The sequence below is a fragment of the Ceratotherium simum genome, chromosome 35 (genome assembly GCF_057802395.1).
Source record: "Ceratotherium simum simum isolate JZ-2026a chromosome 35, ASM5780239v1, whole genome shotgun sequence".
Classification (NCBI taxonomy): domain Eukaryota; kingdom Metazoa; phylum Chordata; class Mammalia; order Perissodactyla; family Rhinocerotidae; genus Ceratotherium; species Ceratotherium simum.
The window spans coordinates 325,687-345,734 of NC_141934.1; the positions used below are offsets into that span (position 1 = coordinate 325,687).

General features: G+C 65.5%; 2 protein-coding genes across 3 annotated transcripts; one reads left to right on the forward strand and one right to left on the reverse strand.

Annotated features, from left to right (window-relative positions):
* Positions 1 to 222: 222 nt before the first annotated feature.
* On the forward strand, positions 223 to 3,599 carry CCDC188 (coiled-coil domain containing 188). The gene is made up of 9 exons (XM_014796711.2): positions 223 to 756; positions 964 to 1,071; positions 1,200 to 1,304; positions 1,424 to 1,480; positions 1,585 to 1,644; positions 1,741 to 1,805; positions 1,983 to 2,040; positions 2,258 to 2,307; positions 2,392 to 3,599. The coding sequence occupies exons 1-9, from the start codon at positions 223 to 225 to the stop codon at positions 2,576 to 2,578; spliced, it is 1,224 nt and encodes a 407-aa protein (XP_014652197.2). The 3' UTR covers positions 2,579 to 3,599.
* A 1,138-nt stretch (positions 3,600 to 4,737) lies between these two features.
* On the reverse strand, positions 4,738 to 18,850 carry ZDHHC8 (zDHHC palmitoyltransferase 8). 2 transcript variants are annotated; one of them, XM_087423688.1, is made up of 11 exons: positions 18,678 to 18,850; positions 11,695 to 11,816; positions 11,452 to 11,525; positions 11,123 to 11,295; positions 10,818 to 10,920; positions 10,298 to 10,389; positions 10,035 to 10,176; positions 9,704 to 9,824; positions 9,521 to 9,630; positions 7,151 to 8,151; positions 4,738 to 5,943 (listed from the first exon to the last, which is right to left on the reverse strand). In XM_087423688.1, exons 1-11 carry the CDS (start codon positions 18,779 to 18,781, stop codon positions 5,772 to 5,774), a joined length of 2,214 nt encoding a protein of 737 aa, XP_087279814.1. In that variant the 5' UTR covers positions 18,782 to 18,850; the 3' UTR covers positions 4,738 to 5,771. The 2 variants fall into 2 exon arrangements, with proteins under 2 accessions (XP_087279814.1, XP_004442391.2); XM_004442334.3 differs by having other exon boundaries at positions 11,368 to 11,525; positions 18,678 to 18,849.
* Between the last annotated feature and the right edge of the window lie 1,198 nt (positions 18,851 to 20,048).

The window sequence follows — 20,048 nt, forward strand, 5'->3', positions numbered from 1 at the left end:
TTGAGTAACAGGAATTTATCTTCCCTGTGTGGGGCCACCAGTGCTGGCTCCAGCCACTGCCCTGGCCCATTGTGACCTCCCTGGCTGTGCCCAGGCCTTTGTGACAGGCGCCCCTGAGGTGGACCTGTGAGCCGTGACACTCAGTGAGCCCTCAGTAAGAGAGTGGCAGGTCAGACCAGGCCGGAGCCTGGACCTGGGGTCAGGAAGGGGTCACAGGGAGGTATGGAAGGGCCAAAAACCCTGGCACCCTGTGGCCACTCCCACCCTCAGTGCCCCCAACCGCCCACTTCGAGCAGCCATGGCAGATGCTTGGACCCACCCTGCCAGGGGTTTGTAAGGTGGCCCTGCCTAGTGCCTCTCAGCTCCACGCACTCACTGGAGTTGGCCAGGCCTTTCCCAGACCCGGGGGCAGGGGCCGGGGCGCCCAGGGTGGGCAGTGAGGCCCCTGAGAGCTTCAGTGCAAGTGAGGAGGGAGAGACGCAGCGACAGACACGGAGAGACCCGGCGGGGGCTGGACACAGACACATGGAGACTGGGCTGCAGTGGGGCTGGCCCCTGCACTCAGGACAAGAACAGGGGGCCCCCAGGCAAGGGGGACCCCCCAGCTCAGGGCCCAGACCCTGCCCATGCCCGCCCCTGCCGCCAGGGGTAGCGACCCCAGCCACGCCCAGGGCAGCCCCCTCCCAGCTCCAGAGCGTTTCCCTGGGACCTGCAGAGCAGTCCTTCCTCCAGCTGGAGCAGGAGAACCAAAATCTGGTGAGTGAGGCGCCTGCCACAGCTGCAGGGCTGGCCTGGGCTCAGGTCCGTCTGTGTACTGGGCTCACAGCTGTGCCCCGCCCTCCTGGTCCCCCTGTCCCGCCCCTCTGCCCAGCAGCCCCTGCCCCAGCCCTGCTGCCTCAGTCTTCTGCCTGAGAAGCCAGCGGCTGGGACGGGCGTTCCCATGTCTCTGCCCTCCAACCCCAGAAAAGGCAGAACCAGGACCTAAGGGAGCAGCTGGGGGCCCTCCTGGGGCCGGGGCAGCAGTTCCCGCCCCTGTGCCCAGAGCACTCGAGCTGCACGGCCCTGGCCTGGGTAAGTGCGCACATGGCGCGGCGGGAGAGAGGGAGGGCGGCTGGCGGCCACGCTCCACCCCGCTTCCAGCGGTCCGAGATTTAGACGCTGCCCATGGCCTAGGGGCTGACCCCTTGGCTCTTCCACAGACCCCTGAGCAGGCCGGTACACGGCCCCTGGAGGATACAACGCCTTTGCAGCTGCTGCGGCAGGAGCTGTGCCGGGGTGAGGAGTCCTTCGTGCAGCAGTCCCAGGTGGGCCCCAGGAGCTGGGCGGAGACGGGTCCTCCGTCGGCAGCGCTGGGTGGCAGAGGAGGAAAGAGTGACCACTGCTGGCCCTGCCCATGTCCACACTGTTCCCCTCCCTCCCCCAGAACGAGCTGCAGCAGATCCGACTGTCCTTTGAGAGAAAGAAGATGGCCATCACCGAGGTGCCTCCTGGGCTGGGGTGGGAAGGGGCGCTGGGGAACCCACCTGGCGGGGCACACTGTGGGTCTAACTCCTGGGGGTGTGACCCAGCCTCCCCTCCCACCAGGTGTGGGACGGTGTGGCCGAGGTACACATGGCCCTGAATAATCAGGCCACCGGGCTCCTGGTAAGTTCCCGAAGGGCGACACTCAGAGGATGAGGGGGCAGGTGAATGCAGCTGCACGATCAGATGGAGGACCCGTTTTTCCTCCTCTGCCCCCAGAACCTCAAGAAGGACATCCGGGGTGTGCTAGACCAGATGGAGGACATTCAGCTGGAGATTCTGGGGTGACATGTGGGGTTGGGGGCCTGAGGGGCCTGGCTGAGCTGGGGCGGGAGCAGGGGTCCTGGTCAGGATGAGGTAGACCAATCCCTGACCCCTCCCCGGTTCCACTGCACCAGACCAGGGGCTGGTACCAGGCTAGGGCAGGGGGCACACGTGGCCCTGACTGTGTGCCCCCCTAGGGAGCGTGCCCAGTGCCGCAGCCAGACCAGGAAGGAGCAGCAGATGGCATGCATAGCGGTAAGCCCCCACCCACACCCTCTCCCAGTCTCCCACCCTGGAGGTGGAGAGGTGGGCTTCAGTGAAGGAGGCCCCAGGCAGGAGCCTCACCTGGAGCCAGGTGACCAGAGTCACCTGGGAGATGTGGCTGCAGGTGCCTGTCCTGGGCAGGGGAGCAGGGACTCGCAGCACCAGGACACCTGCTCGGGGTGGGCTCTGACCAGCCCCTCCCCCGCAGAAGGCGCGGCCTCCGCTGGGATGCTCCGAGGGCTTCAGAGGCCAGCTCTGGTAGGTGGCTGCATGAGCGGGGGCAGAGCCCAGTCCCCACACCGTCCCCATGGCACCCCCGCCCCTGACGGCCACCGCCCGCAGGCTGCTGCTCCTGAGGCTGCTGCTGGGCGCCCTGCTGGCCTGCACGGCCGCCTACGTGTACGTGGTGGACCCCGCGCCCTTCGAGGGGCTGGTGCCGCCCCTGCTGAGCCATGCAGCCGTCTGGAAGCTCCGGGCCCTCCTGGGCCCGTTCCTGCGCCTCGAGGTGGACGACTTCCTGCCCTTCTAGGCCAGAGGCCCAGTGACCCCAGGGAGGAAGAGGCCAGGCAGCCGGCTGCCCCTGGTGCCCAGTGGCAGCACCAGCCCCTGCCCCGGCACTGCCTGGCACGTCCTCGCCAGGAGCTCCGGAGAAGGGTGGAGGCGGGGTCTGTCCTGAGGGCTGGGCCTGTGGCTGGACATATAGTGGTGACACACATGGCGTGTGAGCTTGTTTCCATGGCAACGGGAGGCAGGAGGCTTTGCCACCTTCTTAGGCAGATCTCGCAGTGGGGGTCCCTCAGGTTGACAGCCCCACTTCGGCCCACATGCCCTATCCTCCTGCTGTACAGCTGCCCCTCCACAGGAAGCCGGAAGCCTGTCCCGGCCGCCGGGAGGGCTCTGAGCAGAGGGTGTCACAGGAGGGTCTCCACTGGAAGTGAGTACCGGGGACCCCAGGCATCATCCCTGGGGCAGGGCCCAGCTGGGGGACCTCAGAGATCAGGTTCTCAGCCCTGAATCTGCTGACCCACTGACCTCACACCCCTCGCGGAACCCCCATCCCTGTCTGGCCAACCACTCCACCCTCCCCACACCCGCCCAGCCACGCCACCACACCCCACTCCACTCCACCCCTGCTCCTGTCCCCTCCCCAACCCAGTGTCCCTGTCCAGTCCAACCTCCTGGTACTGCCCCAAGGCTCAGTGGACAGGGAGACTATGTTGGTGGACAGAGCCATGGAAGTAAACACCAAAAATTTTATTTAGGGCGTTAAATTGGGGCGAGGGGAATACCTTTTAGAACAATAGAGAATAGCTTTGTGGCTTGCTCATCCCCAAGAGGGAGAAAGAGCCACTACCAGGCAGGAAAAGGGCTGGCAGAGCCTGGCCCTGCCCCTGGGGCGTCCAGGTCCAGCTGGCAGAGGACTGCAGGGTTGCAGACAGCAGGGGCCCTCTGAGCTCCCCAGGTGTGACCTCTCGGAGTGAAGACTGCCCGGCAGGGCCGGGGCAGAGCCGTCAGTGAACCACGGTGGGCGGGCAGGGGTCTCCTTTCCACCCGGGCAGGGCCTGGACGGCTCACCAGGCGGCAGCTCCAGGTTAAGGCATCCGTTCATGTGCTGGGTGCGGGGAGGGTGAGCGCAGTGACCTGCGGGGCAACCTGAGACCCCCAGCCCAACTCCCAAAGGCCTGGGCTCCCTGGGGAGGAAGTGGCATCTAAAGTGCTTGGTCAGACAAGGAAGTTGGGGTGATGGTGTGACACCCCAGGGAGGCTGTGCTGGTCCCAGTAGCTCCGGGGCCCCTGCCTGGGGTGTTGGACCCCCTGCAGCAGGTGGGGATTTCCTGAGGTGGGTGGGCACAGGGTCATGGGCCCTGACGGGCTGGGAGTCGGTCAAGGTGTGGCTGGTGGAGAGGGGACCCTCAGCCCATGTCCAGGGTCCGTGGCCGCCTGGCCTCCTAGGCTGTCCTCCTGGGCTAGGCTGTCCCCAGCCCCAGAGCCGCCTACTTGGCGTCCCGCTCGGGCCCTGAGAGGCTGGGGAAGAGGCTGGAGGCGGCCGAGTGCAGGCGGCATACAGCCCCCGCGGCTGGGCTCCAGGGTGCCCTCGGCGTCGGGTAGTCCTCAGGGAGGCCAAGGTGGCAAAGGTGCAGGCCGGGGGGCACCCTGGACTGCCCATGCCGCCCCCATCCACGGCTGCAGGTGCCGATCCACCCCCTGCGGGCCGCAGCGTCCCATGAGAGAGAAGCAGAAAAGTGGAGGTCAGCACGGGGCAGAGCTGCCTGACGCAGGGTCTGAGGCTGGGGCGCCTCCCACGCTGGGCCAGCCCCTGCCCCAGCACCCCCAGTCTCTGCCCAGGCTGTCTCAGCCTTGAAAAGCCAGTGGGCAACCCTGTATGCACCCCTATTCCATCTCCCCCATGCCCTTGGGTTCCTGGGGGGCCCCCCTGGGCTGGCTGCAGCCCCAGCTGTTCTCCAAATGACCTGTTAACTGCCAGGGATGACGCAGACCCAGGGGAGCCTCATGCTTTTCAGCCCCACCTCCCAGGGCTCCAGCTCGGCCTAAGTCAGCGGCAACACCCACGTAGAACACCTACACTGCCAGCCACCACCTCTCCCGGAGCCTGACCCGCTCTGCCCTGCCCCTGGAGCCCCCACATTGCAGCAACAGCCCTGGCCTTGCTCAAGGAAAGAATCAAAATGACTCTTTTTCTTTTTTTAATAAAATTATAGATATATAGATATAGATATAAAAACATAAAACAGACACACGCAAGCGGACACTGCCGTGTGCTTACTCTCGGGTCCCTGGCGCAACTCCGACCCCTCCCCAGTGTGCTTCCCATGCAGGCGCTGCGGCCTGGACTTTGCATGCCTTGCGGTGGGGAATCTCCAGTTTGGCAGGGAGGGGACTCCTGGTCTCATGGGCCCCCGTGGCAGTGTCCGCCCGGCCTGCTCCCACCTGCCCCTGTCGCCTCCCGCAAGAGCACAAAGCAGAGGTTAAGGCTTCAATGACAGCGAGTTTCCCGGCAGGGGGGCAGTGGGGCCCAAGCGTTAACACATGGGACGAGGCATGGCAGCTCAGCGCACAGACACGGGGACACGCCCAGCTGGGCGAGACGGGACACGTGGAGCCGAGACCCCACCCACAGCTGGCTGTCCGTCCGTCCATCCACCTGTCCGTCAGAACCCAGAGCAATCCCGGAGCTGGGTGCTTGTGGGCCAGGGCTGGACTCCCCACGGGAGAATCGGCCTTGCCAAGCTACACTTCCAGTGGGTCCCTGAAAGGCAACAGCTTAGGAGCAGCTGGACAGTGGGGGCCTCGGTCCAGGAGGATGGCCAGGGGCCCAGGCCTCTCTGTCCGTCTCTGGGCCACAGGGACCCATCTGTAAGAAGAGTGGTGGGGACTTGCCTGCTGACAACCTTGGGGGGCACAGGTGCAGTCCATGCAGCTGCAGTATGCACCCCCTCACTGCCCCACCCGGGGGAGCAGAGCCACTGACACACGATCCCGCAGCCCAGTGGCCTGTGGCCCAGCCGCACCCTGGTGAGCAGATGGTGGATGGACGGGTGCAGGGCAAGGGACAGGCACGTGGAGGCATGGTTCTCTATCCTGCTGATGCATCCACACCAGGCCTGGGCCTCCTCCTCTCCCGGGGCAGAGACGTTGGGAGGGGCAGCCGCTGGGGCGTCCTGGTCCCCGTGGCGCCACGGCAGATGGGTGACGGTCAGTCCTCACACCGAGATCTCGTACGTGGTTCCACCCACGCCGGACACCTTCTTAACGAGCGTGTGCCGGGCAGGGCTGGCGGAGGGCCCCGGGGGGCCAGTGGCAGGCCCCAGGTGGGCCAGGCCCGGGGACTGCCCATTAAGCTTACTTGGGGGGGTCTTCAGCTGAGGGTGGTCCCTGCATCAAAACAAGCACATACACGCACGCACACAGTGAACACGGGACCACGGCAGGATGGGCCAGCAGAGGTGAACGACAGACAACGCAGACGCCACGGAGCCCTCGGCAGTCCTGCCCTCTGAGCTCGGAAATCCTGCCCAGAAACTGGGTGGGGATCCAGAGCCTGCTGAAGGAGGGGCTGTGCTGTCACAGAGCAGACAGACAGACATCAGAATGGCCAGCATCCCCCTCCCAAGTCCTTTGGTACCTCCCACTGGCACAGACCACATAGGGAAGAGCATAGGGAAGCCAGGTGGACACTGGCTAGCTGTGCCCCCAGTACCTGCCCTAACCTGGTGCCCCAAGTTGGGGAACCCAGTGGTGATGGTGTGGCCTCTCCCCTGCTCCTCCTAGGAAAAGGTGGGGCTGTCCTCCGGCTGCCCGGCACTGACCAATTGCATTTCTGACCTCGCTGTCCAAACATTCACAAGGGCGGGAGCGCCTCCCACCCTCGGCTGCTTCACTGCTGCACAGCTGCCACCTGCTGGGCCTCAGGACCCACCCTCACACCCACAACAGCGACCTCCCCCCAACCAAGCCCGTGCTCAGGGCGGCCACGGTGATGCCCTGACGAGGCTGACACACTCAGTGTGGGGCCTGGCACTCGGCAAGGAGCTCAGCTCTTGCACTTCAACCTTGCCCTGCCAGGCGGCTAGCCCGGCACCCTCAGTTACCTACCCGCTGGGGGCCTGAGACCAACCTGCCCCCTCCAAGCCTCAGTTTCCCCATCTTGGAGCAGGGAAGCCCTTGCTTCCCGGGGCTGTGTGCCCCACAGAGGGCCAGGGCTGTGGCCCCCAGGGCAGCACGTTTTGCTGTGGGGTGATGTCCCCTAGACTCAGCCTCCTGGACAGGGACAGTGGCACCATCCCCCACAGGAAGAAGCCCCAGGTCCTCTAAGCGCCCAGTCTGTGTGAGCTGGGGGATGATGCGGGGTGTTGGGCTCGAGATGCAAATCCTCCTGCGTCTCCATCCTGGGACGTGCCAGGGCGTCCCTGGAGCTGGGCTACCTCACCCAAGCCAGCCGGGAGCCTCCGAGGTGCATGAGGCCGCTCCTCATAGGCAGCCACAGGCCTCCCAGACAACCCACACGTGCTCAGCCAGGAGGTACCCCAGGCGGCTGGACCCCTGCCCTGTGCCGGGAAGCCCCTGCACCGCTAGCACCCACCTCTGCACAGCCAGTGAGGGCGGCGGTTCCTGGAGGTCCGTGTGGATGAAGGCGACGGCCTTGGGGCCAGAGTAGGAGGGTGAGCGGGGCGTGCTGGGCGGGGAGGGCGGGCCCTGGCGCGCTGGCGACCTGTGTGAGCCACTGCCCGGCCGGGGCCCGGGGGTGTTGTTGTTGGCCAGGTCAGCCTGCAGGGAGGACGAGGAGGTCCGCGGAGCCCGGCTCACGGCGCTCGACAGCGAGGACAGCGACGTCTGCAGGGCGGGGTTGCGGGCACCGCCAAACCCAGGCCCGGCCACCAGGTCGTCTCTGGAGCCATAGCGCCGTGGGGGGCCGCGGGGGCCCTCGGACAGCATGCTGGCTTGCTGCAGGCTGTAGGAGCTGGGCGCATCATAGACGCCCGAGTCGCCGAAGAGCGAGTCAGCCTGCGAGCGCAGCAGCCGCTCCCGCTCCTCCCTGTCCTTGCGCTCCTGGATGGAGGCCATGATGGTCCTGGACAGGTTGTCGTAACGCACGGGTGAGGGCTCCCGCGGCCGAGGGCCCAGCACGGGGCTGAAGCTGCGGGGTGGGGGCCGCGGGGGGTCGCTCACCACCCCCGGGTGCAGGTAGGGCGAGCGGTAGCCAGCCACGCCAGCCGAGGGGTGGGCTGGGCACGTGTGGCCACCGGGTGAGCCAGGGTTAAGCAGACTGTCGTAGGACAGGCTGCCATTGCGGTTGGACAGCGCATGGGGGGCAAAGATGCTGCGGTGTGGCGTGGGGGGCCCACCCTCAGAACGCAGAGGCTGCAGGGCCACATGGTCCCCGCCCCGCCGGCTCGCAGCCTTGAGGCTCAGGGAGCGCAAGGCGCCTGAGAAGGTGTCAGCGGTGCTGAGGGGCGGGGACGGTGGGTAGGCCGCATGCAGGCCCCCAGGAGCGTAGTCGGGGAGGTCCAGGCTGGGCTCGGACGCAAAGTCCAGGCTGCGGATGCTGTCTTCTCCCAGCGTCAGGGAGTCAGGGCCCACGACCTGGGTGGGGAGAGGGGGACACGTCTACCTGCCCCCCGCCATGCCCTGCCCGCCACCAGGTGGTCTGCCCACATGGAGACTGCAATCCTGGGGACATCAAAGGTGGTGGCAGGTGCAACCAACCAGCCATCCCCAAAGCTCTCTATCCCCTGACAGAAGGAAGTGGGGACAGGATAGAGCAGAGCACCCAGACAGTGATTTCCCCGGTAGTCTGCCCCTGCTGGTAGTCCCCTGGGGGTAGGAAGGGGCTATGGGGGCAGCCTTGGGAGCTGGACCTCCAGGAAACGTATAATCACACAATGACCCAGGGCCCTCTCCCGGGCACTCCACGGCTGAGGGACGGGGGTGCTGCAGTGCAAGGCCAGAGCTGGCTGCTGCAGACGCCCAGAGCAGTGCCCTCAGAGCCCGCCCAGCCCCGGGGGCAGGGACAGCAACAGGGAGTGGGGCCTCTTTGAGTCTCCATGATGGAGGCCTACGGGCTGGGGCTGGGGCTGGGGACGGGGAAAGGAGCCTGCAGAACTTCAAACTCCAAGGGCATGCGGACGGGGACAAACGTGGCCTCAGGGCACGTGGCCAACCAGCAGGACCCTCCGCGGGATCCAGGACAATACCAGGAAGGAGGCAACCCGGGCGAGGGTGCCTAAAGTGCCCTCTGTTCCCAAGAAGGGCTGACAGATACTCCTGGGGGCAGGGCCACCACATGCTGGCTGGGAAGGCCCAGACTCACTGCCCAGTCCAGCGGCCAGAGAGGCCAGGTGGAGCAGGACATCGGTCCTGAGCGGAGGAGCTCCCTGGGGTGGGTGGCTGGTCTAGGTGTGCTGTCCCAGCTACATGCCTGCCTCTGGGGTAGCCGCGGAGGAAGGGGGGCAGCCGGGGAATGCTCAGGGCTCTGGATCATTCTTCAGGCTGTCCAGGACTGCCAAGGGCTCCACAGTGAACAGAGAGCTTATACAACTCAGGGAAAATAAATGTGCTTTCTCAAACAATCTCAGAAGATCTTTCTCAGAAATGTGCTCTCTCAATCTTCTGAAGCCTTCCTGTGGGCCTTGTTGAGTGAGTAATGGTGGAATTCCAGGCATCCTGGCCCCCACTCCTCCTGGGGGCAGCCGCCCACCAGCAGGCAATGTCACCAAGATGGAGGGCAGCCCTCACAGGGCTCTCTGAGACCCGAGGGCGGGCTTCCTAGCAGGAGAGCCCTGGGGGTGAGCCCTCTAGGGGCGGGGCCTCGGGTGAGCCCTCTAGGAGAGGGGGCTGGGGGGGCGGGTAAGCCCTCTAGGGGCGGGGCCTCGGGTGAGCCCTCTAGGAGAGGGGGCTGGGGGGGGCGGGTAAGCCCTCTAGGGGCGGGGCCTCGGGCGAGGCCAGGCCTCACCTGCTCGCTTGGTCCGCAGAAGGGCGCCTTGGGACCCACGGGAAAGGCGGGCCGGAACTTGTACATGGCTGGTGTCGGGGGGCTGGTCCTCTGTGCCGACAGGGCACTCTCTGGGGGAGATGGACCACGGTCAGGCTGGGGTAAGTCTGTGCCCCTCCTCCCGTTTGGCTGCCCCCACCTCACCAGCACTGCCCGGGCGTGGGGTCTGCCGGTCGCCACCGAACGTGCCGGCCTCCGCCTTGGCGGGCAGTGGCGGCCCCAGGTCCAGCGGCTTCTCATCCAGCCGGTCCAGGCTGCCCTTGGACTGGGAGGGGGCGTGGTCAGTGGTGGGTAGGGTGCGGGCCAGGGGCGGGGCTTAACTGGGGACTCCTTCCTGGAAAATCCTGGGGATCCTGCCCCAGAATCCACCCAGCCCCTCCTCCTCCCACTTCTTCTAGGCCCCTCCAACCTGGCTGCTTCCTGCCTCCAGCAGTCTGACCCTCACCCCATCCCATACCCCACCCCAGGGCCCCACCTTGCTGCGGCCCAGGCCAGCCTTCAGCCCGTTGTCGCTAAGTTTGACCTTGAGCGGTGCGGCTCGCTCCAGGAGCTCAGGCCGAAGGAAGGGCGGCTTCAGGCGAGCAGCCAGCGGCAGCCGTGGTGGCTCTACCACGTACCTGCACCGGGGCCAGAAGGGTCAGTGCTCAGGATGACCTGGCTGGCCTCACCTGCCAAGGGCAGAGGTAGACCAGGCTGAGGATCTGCAGCTGCCCACCCTGACCCCCACCCGGGCCTCACCGGGGTGCCAGGGGACTGCACAGCACGTGTTCCACGTTCCCAGAGCAGCCTCGGGTGAAAGGGTTCACGCCCCCTCGGAACTTTCCCGTCACCTGTGGACACACGACTCCTCAGCCAACTTGGCCACCCAGGGTCCAGGCCAAGGTGGGTAGGGGGACAGGCAGGGACAGCTGGGGTTCTCAGAGGTGGGTTAGGCAGGGTCAGCCCTGGGGCGCACCCCCTCCAAGTCACCCCAGGTCTGTCCCTGCAGGGAGCTGTGGAATTCCTAGCTAGGAACACCTAGGCCACAGTGTGCACAGGTGGGAGTGAGCAAGGGGACAGGGCAGGTGCAGCCCCACACCCCAAGCCCCACCTGGGGTCTCCAGGGCCAGGGCCCCCCCACCGAAGCTGCACAGGCAGAGGGCTCCTGCAGCCCTGCCCCGACCCCTCCACGTCCCCGTGCAGCCCTGGCCCTCTGGGCCCCTCGGGGATCCTCCCGTGCCAGGCCCCATCACTGCATGACCCCACCCAGGGTCTGCACCTGCTCGTTGGTGGTGCGCCCCCGAGTGACCAGCACCACATGGAAGCCAGTGAGGCCGATGACGGGGATGAAGAAGAGCCCGGCCACACACATGACAGCCATGCTGGCCCGTTAAGGCCAATGGCTGTGGGCGAGAACATGAAGCAGGTGCCTGTGAACAGACTACTCACCCCCCCCCCCGGCACCGCCTACCCAGGAGTGGCAAACCACCCCCTGGGGACTCCCAGCAGCTGACCACCCCTCTGAACCTTGGTTTCCCCTGTAAAACGTGGGGAACAAAGGCTGTGTGGTCCAGCCAAGGATACGTGATGGTGGTGTGGGCAGCACCCAGCCCCTCAGCGTGGTTCAGCACGTAGACCAGGCCGAAGGCGACAACGCCCACCATGTGCGCACTGAGCGACAGCAGGAACAGGAAGAAGTAGCGGTAGTTGCGACGCCCAATGCAGTTGTTGACCCAGGGGCAGTGGTGGTCGAAGTCCTGGACAGAAGCAGCACGTCAGGGCACACAGCGGGCCGGGGGAGGGGCGGGGGGGGCGGGGGGGGCAGTCACCTCTACGCAGTTGTCGCAGACGCTGCAGTGGGAGCAGCGCGGCGGGCGGTAGAAGTGGCAGGTGGCGCACCACTTCATACGGACCTGGATGCCCCGCACATCCACGTTCTTGTACAGGGGGGCCCGGAAGTCGTCCTCCTTATCCTCGTCCTCATCCGCTGTGAGCCAGGGCCGGGGGGCAGCAGGAAAGTGACTTCCCTGGCAGAAGAGCCTCTCCCCGATCTGCTAGCCCATGTACCAGGACACCCCCCAACCAGGCTCTCCCAGGTCAGCCACTCACACTCTAGTGAAAGTGAGCAGATGAGCTGCCCCAGCACAAGGCCCTACCTCGGGGGAAGATGCCAGGGTCCATGAAGGTGGCCATGCTGAAGTTGGCCAGGACAAAGAGGAAGATGATGCCATTGTAGACAGGAACAGCTGGGGACACAGCTCGCGTCAACCACGGGCACCTGCATTGGACAACAGGGCAGAGCTGGGTCTGGAGGTGTGGCGAGTAGGTGGGGAGGGGACGCAGGGGCAGAGGAATTAGGCATGGCCACATGTGTGCAGGCTGGGCCTTCGAGGCCACCAGCAGTGTTCAGCGTGGCAGTCAGGGAAATCACTGTTGCCACGGGCCCCTGGGAGGCCTCCGCCCATGGGCCCACCATCAGGGGCTGTGCACGTTGTGCGGTGTGCGGCTCGCTATGTGCCAGTTCTGACCCTGGCAACCTCCCAGGTGGCTGTTAAGAACTCTCAACTCACAGTTGAGGAAACTGAGGTTCAGAGAGGCTCAGTGGAGGCCTGGGATCACACCATTTAGCAGGGGTGGCCGGAGCTGAGCCGTATCCTCCACCCCAGCCCTGTGTCTTTCCCGGGCTCCCCTGCCCGAGGGGGGTGCAGTCTGGAGGCAGGAGCCAGGGCAGGAAGTGAGCCTGCTCTGCCTCACCCAGACCTGTCCCCTTCTCCAGGGAGATTCTGGGGTGTGCAAGCCCCAGGGAAGGGAGGCTTTCTTGAGGGGCACAGTCTCAGGGTCTGGGCCCTGGCTCATCCCCACCCAGGCAGTCCCTTCTTTTTGGTTTGTCACCTTACTCGCCACATGGCAGTGCAGAACACGGAGACTAGAAAAGCATGACGCCCCTACCCCTTCACCATCCCTCACCACCCCTCAGCGCTTGGCTCCAAGTCTGCCCCCTCTTCCAGGAAGCCTTCTCAGACTCCTGGCTCCCTGTAAGGGTCTTGCGCACCTCCCTGGTGTACACTCTGCCACAGAAAGCGTCTTCCTCAGCCCTCGTGGGCCCTGACCAGAGCCCCCTCTGTGGAGACCTGCCAGTCCTTGGGCACATGGCCTGTGGCCCCCTGCCCCGACCCTGCAGTGGGTTCCTGAGCCCACTCAGCCACAAAGCTCCTCTGGCCTCAGGCTCCCCGTCTCTCCCATGACTGCTATGACGGGGGGGGGCACCCAAGGGGCTTGCTCCCCTCTCCAGCCAGGCCCTCTGCAGAGCTGGGGGGCCAGCGGGGATCCCCTCCCAGCAGACCTGACCATGAGGACAGGGTGTCGTGGCTGCCAGCAGGGTGAGCAGTGCCCACGGCCCTGCCCGCCACCCCAGTGCACACCGGCCACACTGGCGCACCCACGCCTGCCTTGGATGGGAGCCAGCCCTGCCGCCCCAGCAACCACCTCCATGGCAGCAGAACTTTGCTATTTTTAGTGGAAAGCGAGAGGCTATTTAAAGATTGTGCTTCCCACGGCAGCATGCTCGGTGGGCCAGGAGCTGCAAGTTACCCATTCCTCTTCTCCAGGACCCGCTGTGGACGTGGCTGCACGGCCTGAGAACATAGGGTCCCTCTGCCTGCCACGAGGGCCTTCCTCTGTCACCCCTGCCCAGGCAGCCCCGAGTGCCCACCCGCAGACACCTTCCATACTCCCCATCCTGGCATACAATGGCGCTTAATGTGTGTTTGTGGCCTCTGATCCAATGCCATTCAGCAAGGCAACAGTGGGCCTCCGAGGCATGATCTGCCCAGCAAGGCGAGGGGTGGGGGGCACAGGCCCAAATGCCAGTGGGGACAGGCTCTCCAAGTGGGAGCCACCCACTGGAGAGAACCAGGCACCCCCTGGAACCAGGGAGAGGTGGGCTCTGCGGACCCCACTCAGGCAGTGCAAACCAGCTCCCCATGGCACCTTCTGAGAAGGGCTGGCCACGTAATCTGCACAAAATGAAAATGCAGCCCCGTGTTAAAAAAGTATTAAGAATTTCAAGACGGTGACAGGAGAGCATCAAAGCAAACACAAGTCCTCGTGCCCCAGCCTGTTCCGGGACGCCCCTGTGCTATGCACATGTGGGGGGGACCCAGCCCGCTCCGGGAAAGGAAGGGGCCGAGGGGGTCTGGGGTGCACTGGGGCTGGCTGAGGAGAGGCGGATGTGCAGACACGGGGTGCAGCAGGCGGGCGGGCACTAAAGGCAGGAGGACACGTTGGGGGAGGCTGGAGTGTGGGCCCCGTCCACCACTGCTGTCCAGGTTTCACTGGAGAATACCGATAGGCTGCTGCCCACCTGCCCCACACAGTGGCCCATGCCCACCCTCCCAGTTGCAGGGGGCGCTTCTGACCTCCCCATTTTACAGGAGCAAGTATCAGTGGGCTTGTCACACGCCCGAGGCCTTGAGGCAAGTCTGCGTCTGAGCTGGGATTCGGGCCATCAAGCAGGCGGGCAGGGACTGAAGCCCACGGGCAGCCCCCTCCCCTGCACTGACTAGAGCCCCCACCGGCCCAGGCAGCCGGTGCTGCTTCGTCCTCCCTGAGCCTCGATAACCCCTGATGGGCCGCATGGGCTAGACCACCAGCTAGTCTAGCGAGTGGGCGCCTGGGGCTGGGGGTGTAGCAAGTGCTCAGTGACGGGGCCACCTTTGGAAATCTGCACGGTGACGGGGCCGTGCTTGCGTGAGGCGCTGGGTGCCCTCTGTGCAGCGTGCGCACCACCCGCCCGCGTGCCTTGGCAGCGCATAGCAGAGAGGGCGCGGCGGGGCCTTAGCTAGTGTGGGGCAGGCTTGCGAGGGGGCAGTTCTCTGACCAAGACCTGTGCCGCTGCCCTCTGCCCACTGTCTCCAGCCCCACAGGCTTGACTCAGACCCAGGATCAGGCAGTCCCGTGCATTCCTGTCCCCTCGTCCTCCCCCGGGGGGTCTTTACCACCAGGCTGTTTCGTACAGGGGCCCAGGCCTGGGTCATGCCTCATGGGACTGTCTCACTGGCCAGTGCTGCCAGGGCCAGCAACTCAGCCACCTCAGGAAACGGCTAACTGGGGAAGATGAACGAGCACATGCAGGCATGTGCAGACACACGATGACCACGCAAACATGCAGGGACACGTGCACGCACACACATATGCAGTGCACACAGACACCAAGACATGCATGTGCGAATGCACATGTACACACCATACAAGCACAGAGACACATGCGCACACAATCACACACAAAAGGCACATGTGCATGAACACACGCGAACATGTCAACATGAAAGACACACATGCATGAACATTTGTGAATACAGATACGCACACTCGTGCACACGCTGGCACGCACACAGGCACACCTGCACCTTCATTCATGCACAGTGTACACACAGAGACACAGACATGTCCCTTCTCCCACTGACCACTCCCCCCCCAGACTCCCCTGTGCTCCCCGTGGACGGGCAAGCGTGAGGACAGGTGAAGCCTGGGGGCAAGGCCTCGCAGGCAGCACTGCTCAGCCTACCTCCAACCCAGGAGTCTGTCCTAGGCTCCACAGCGCCCCTCTGCCCACAGGGATGACACCCCACTCCCGCCCAGGGGACGATATACACCAGGCTCGCCCTGCAGGCAGGGGTCAGCCACTTTCCGCTGGCTGCAGCCATGCTGTGGCCTGGGGGTCAGCCCAGCTCTGAGGCTCCAAACCCTCCTCCCTGGCCAGCCCCCGCCTCACTAGCGTCAAGGCCACGTGCCACTGCCGCGGGCCCCACCCAGGTCAAGGCCAGCTGGGAGACACCACCCAGCAGGGGTGGGGGTTTCTGCAGGGGCAGCACGCACAACACAGCTAAATGTGGAATGGAAAATTTTAACTCAGATGTTTTCATTTAAGTTGAGTTCTTCATCGACACCATTTGTGTTTGAGAAAGATGTACGGGGCACCCAGGACCAGAGGGTCTGCGGCCACTCTGCCCTGGTCATGCCAGGCAGGACCTCTGGCCACATGCACCCACCCATCCTATCCCTATAGACACCTGAGCAGATGAGGAAGCTGAGGCTCAGGGGGCCAGGGATATTCCAGGCCACATGCAGTGAGTCCCGGCAGGGGCTCACACCAAGTTTCCCCTCCCCATGCAGCCCCTGCCAGCGGCTTTGTCCACCTGGCCCTGCCACGAGCAGGCCTGGTCCTAGGCTGGACCTCCCACTGTCCCAATCTGGGTCTTGTGGCCTGTCCAGGCCTCCAAGCATGGGGAGGGCTCAGGTCCATCCTGGGGACCAGCCTCAAGATCCCAGAAGTTAGCCCACTGGCCCTGGGCAGAGACCAGATGCCTCAGTCTAGCCCCAGGCATTGGTATCCTGCCAAGCAGCCCCGGCTCTCTGACGTTCATTCACAGGCTCCTCATCATTCGGCAAAGTGGCTCTGGGAGGAGAGGGGGAAAGAGGCAGAGGCCTGGCCTGGGGGCTCTTGGAGCCCCCACCCCCAGCACCTGACTCAACCTGATGCTGAGCCACAGTGTGAAGGGCTTCTGGGGCCCAGGGGGACATGACCACACTAGGAACCCAGGAAGGCTTCCTGGAGGAGGATGGCCATGAGGAACCTGCCCTGTGGCATGCTCCCCATCCTCAGAACAGGGATGCCTTCACTTCTGGGCATCCTTCCCACGCTTCAGCCTCTCCTGGCAATATGTCTGCATGTCCTGCTAGTCCCAGCCCCCTCAGTGAGCTGGCCTGCAGGAGGGGTCCTAGGTCCTCCCAGCCCCAGGCTCTCCACCCTGCATGATGCCAGGAGCTGCTGCCTGAAGGGACCTGCCCCCAAAGGGGACTCTGCCCCTTTACTGAGGGCAGAGAGGGGCCTGGGGCCACTCACCATCCAGCAGAGTCCAAGGAGCAAAGTCAGAGAAGACAGAACTCTGTGGGGGCGCCAGAGGCAGTGGGGGAGGACACAGGAGCGGGCTACTCCCTCCTGGACACGTGTCTGAGTCTGCAGTGGGCCTGGGCCCAGAAACCAGCTGGAAGTGTGGGTGCTGGGGTGACAAGAGGCTGGTCCTGAGAAGGGTACTGCCTGGACCCCTGTTGCCCGGAATTGGCATGCTGTGGGTGGCGTCAACAGGCCTGGCCCACCCCACAGAACCTTTTCTCAAGAACCCAGCTGCCTCAGAGAAGCCCAGCGGGGCCAGGGCAGAGGCAGGCCAGGGGCCCCGATGGCCACTTGGCACAGGGAATGTGGCCTCGGGGTGGGGTTGCAGTGGAGCCCCATCCCGGGGGGTGAGTGACGGCCACTGCACCTGAACCCTGGCAGTGCCCCTGGGCCCCCACCTGCCGCAGGGACACACAGCTCCTTCTCCTGGGCAGACTGGTCCACAAGCAGGGCAGGATGCAGGTGCCCTGCGGGAACCCTGTACCTTGGGACCTGGTGTCCCTGAACCCAGAGCCCAGCTGTGAGAGCAGAGGGAGGAAGAATCGGCCCTTGGCAGGGGGCAGCAGCCTCAGCGCCCACCACCTGGGGCGGGTCAAGTCCACAGCACAGCCACGTAAGGGCCCTCTGCCCCCACGGGAAGGGCTCATGACAAGCATGCTCCGGGAGCCCCAGGAGAGCCAAGGAGGCGAGGAGACCGCAGGCTCTCTGGGGTGGCGTTGATTTCAAGTTCTCTTTAAATTTTTTTTCTTGCATTTCACAAGTTCTCAATAGAGAACATGCATTACTTTGAAAGTCAGGAGGAAAATGCTGAGTTGCATTTGGGGGGTGAGACACCAGGCCTGGCAAGGGGAGGCCAGGCTGCCAGGAGGCAGGGTTGGGACCCCCAGACCCCGGCCCAGCCCCGGGGCCAGGACTGGGCTGGGCCCACCCTCCAGGAGACCCAGCGGGATGGCCCCCTCAATCTGTGTCCCTGCCCACTGCCCCACAGCCAGCAGCATCTGAGTGACAAGAACACGCCTGCTCGCCAGAGCCAGAAATAAGCCCGTCCACACAGGCCCCTTTTTAAACACACTCTCGGCAGGCTGTGGTGCCCATCCCGCCCCGGCTTCCAGGTAGGGCTCTCCCGCCTCCACAGGCACCCAGTGCAGACTCGCCGTCCTCATGGCGGCCGCCCTCACTCTTGCTAAGGTGAAAGGTGCCAGGCTGGCTCCTGCCTACCCCTGCTCTAGGCTCGCTCACACTCAGGGGCTGACCCGCCTTGGAAGGGAAGGCCTCAGAGGCCTCAGGTCCACAGGAACGCTTGAGTGGTTGTTGCTCTGGTCACCTGGGCTGTGTCTCAGCGTAGGACTTGTGGAGAGGGGTGGCCGCAGATCTGCCTGGCTCAAGCCTGCAGCCCCAACCCCTCTTGCGGCTGAAAGAGCCCTGAGGGGTCCCCCACGACCATGCAGAGGAAGCGTTATCATCCACACACCACTCAACTCTGTGAGCAGCCTGTGTCTCAGGTGAAGAAGCCAGGGCTGCACCCTGCCTGCCCTCTGCCTCAAGGGTCCCAGTGCCTGCCATGTCCCGTGTCCCTGGGTGTGGCCTGGCCTGGGCCCTCCAGCTGTGACCACTGGGCCTTCCTGAGGAGGAGGTCAACGGAGGGCAGAGGGAACTGCCAGGCCAACGTAGCCAGCAGCTGTGGGGCAGGCACGTGGCAGCCGGGCCAGCCCACACCTATGCGAGAACAATTTGGCTCTGGCCCGGGGCCAGACAGCTGGGAGGGGACCCAAGAGCCACCCTCAGCTCCTTGCAGGCTGGTAGGTCCGGACAGCCCATGGCCCCTCATGCAGCCAGTGGGTAGGGGAGGGCTGCAGCCACGCCCTGGGCAGCCACCGCACACACTCCCAGGCCGGCCCCCCGTACCTCACACCAGGGCCTGCCTGGCACACTCCTGAGGTGCCTGCTGTCCCCACACAGGACTCACCTGTCCCTGTTGCCCCAGGATGGGCACGCTTACAGCTTCAGTCTCAGCAAAGGGTGCGGGCTCACGTGGCACACAGCCCTAGTGCCCCCTGCCCTGCCCGCTGGCCCCTGCCTCCCAGTCCTGCCAGTCTGTAGCCACCACTGTCCCTGACCCCCGCCCCTCCTGCCCAGCTGTGGCCGCCTGTGCCCCGGCGACGGGGGGGGGGGGGCGGTACTCACGTGAACACGAAGAACAGGGTGCTGGAGCCAACCAGCAGCGCGGCAGCAGTGGCCACCGGGATGTACTTGGCGGGTTTGAGGCGCGTCCCGGGGCTGCGGGGCATCCTGGGCGCCGCGCCGCCGCATCCCTCCCCGGGGCCGGGCGGGCGGGGCCGGCTGGACGCAGCGCAGGACCGGCGGCGGTGGCGGCGGCGGAGGAAATCCCACCCCACGGGCGGCGGCGGCGGCGCGCTGATGTCAGCGCGCCCCTTAAGGTGGACCGGCGGCGAGGGGGGCGAGGGGGGCGCGGGGACGGGGCGGGGCCGGAGACCTCTTGAGGACGCCTGGTCCCCTGTCCACCCCACGCACTCCTCCGGAGACGCTCCGGGCGGGAGGCGGCCCGGGCGCGGGAGCCACGGAGCCCTCTCGGCCTGCCCGCGTGGCGGAGCTCAGCCGGCCTCCTGTGCAGCGGTCAGGGCCCTGGGGCTGGCAGGAGCTCCTCCCCTTGCCGCCCCAGGCGGCTCTCTGAAGCCACGCAGACGTCCACATCTGCAGGCCTTGCCCACTCGGGGGACACGGCGGTGAGCACCACGTCCCCTGTTCCCGGCTGGCAGGCCCTGGCGCTGTGGAATGTTGGTGTCCCCCCCCCCCCCCCCCGGGCCTCTGTTTGCACAGACCTCTCCCTAAACCCCTCGGAGCGCATTCCTGGGGGCTGGCTGATGCCCCTGCTCCATGCTATTCCCAGTTAGGGCCAGAATCCTCTCATCTGGAGCACCCCACGCACGCCGCCGCCTCCAGCATTCACCCGGGTGGGGGTTGCGACACTGTAGGGGCACCTTCGCTGTTTAACTCCTGCCCACCTCGCAGCCCTCAGGCCACTTGGCTAGACCGAGCCTGCTAGTGGGCAGGGTAAGAAGGGCAGGCGGGCGCTGGTCCTCCATGTCCCGGCCCAAGCTGCAGGCTTGGGAGTGTGTGTGGGTGGGAGACCCAGGGCCAGGCGAGCACCCAGCCTTCTGCAGGCAGGGTGGAGTGCCCCTCAAGAGGGGCAGGGCACCCTGGCCCTGCCTGGGATAGGCCTGTGGGCAGGCCCACCTCCCACAGGAAATCCCACCCGCCAGCGCCGCCAAGGCCACCACCGCCACTTAAGGTGGACCAGCAGTCTCGCAGTGTCGGCTGCGGCGTGGGTGGGACCAGCTGGGCAGCTGTGGCTTCCCCTGGCAGAGCAGCCTGCACGGCACCTCTGGGAGGTGGGGACCTGTCAAGCTCTGCAGCCTCCCTAGTGAGGACCAGCAAGTGTCTGTCCCCCACACGCCCCCAGGCGCCTCTGCTCTGACCCATGAGCCCCCTCCCTGGGTGGGGACCCGTGTGGGGGCCCTTGCCCTCCCCAGCCCT

Excerpts from the sequence above, each read along its gene's own strand:
- CCDC188 (XM_014796711.2), top strand. The coding sequence starts at position 223 with ATGGAAGGGCCAAAAACCCTGGCACCCTGTGGCCACTCCCACCCTCAG. Across the intron at positions 2,041-2,257 it reads AGCAGATGGCATGCATAGCG|AAGGCGCGGCCTCCGCTGGG; the intron begins GTAAGCCCCCAC and ends CCTCCCCCGCAG. Across the intron at positions 2,308-2,391 it reads GGCTTCAGAGGCCAGCTCTG|GCTGCTGCTCCTGAGGCTGC; the intron begins GTAGGTGGCTGC and ends CACCGCCCGCAG.
- ZDHHC8 (XM_004442334.3), bottom strand. The coding sequence starts at position 18,781 with ATGCCCCGCAGCCCCGGGACGCGCCTCAAACCCGCCAAGTACATCCCG. Across the intron at positions 10,177-10,297 it reads TGCAGTCCCCTGGCACCCCG|GTACGTGGTAGAGCCACCAC; the intron begins GTGAGGCCCGGG and ends GCCCCGGTGCAG. Across the intron at positions 8,152-9,520 it reads TCTGCGGACCAAGCGAGCAG|GTCGTGGGCCCTGACTCCCT; the intron begins GTGAGGCCTGGC and ends CTCCCCACCCAG.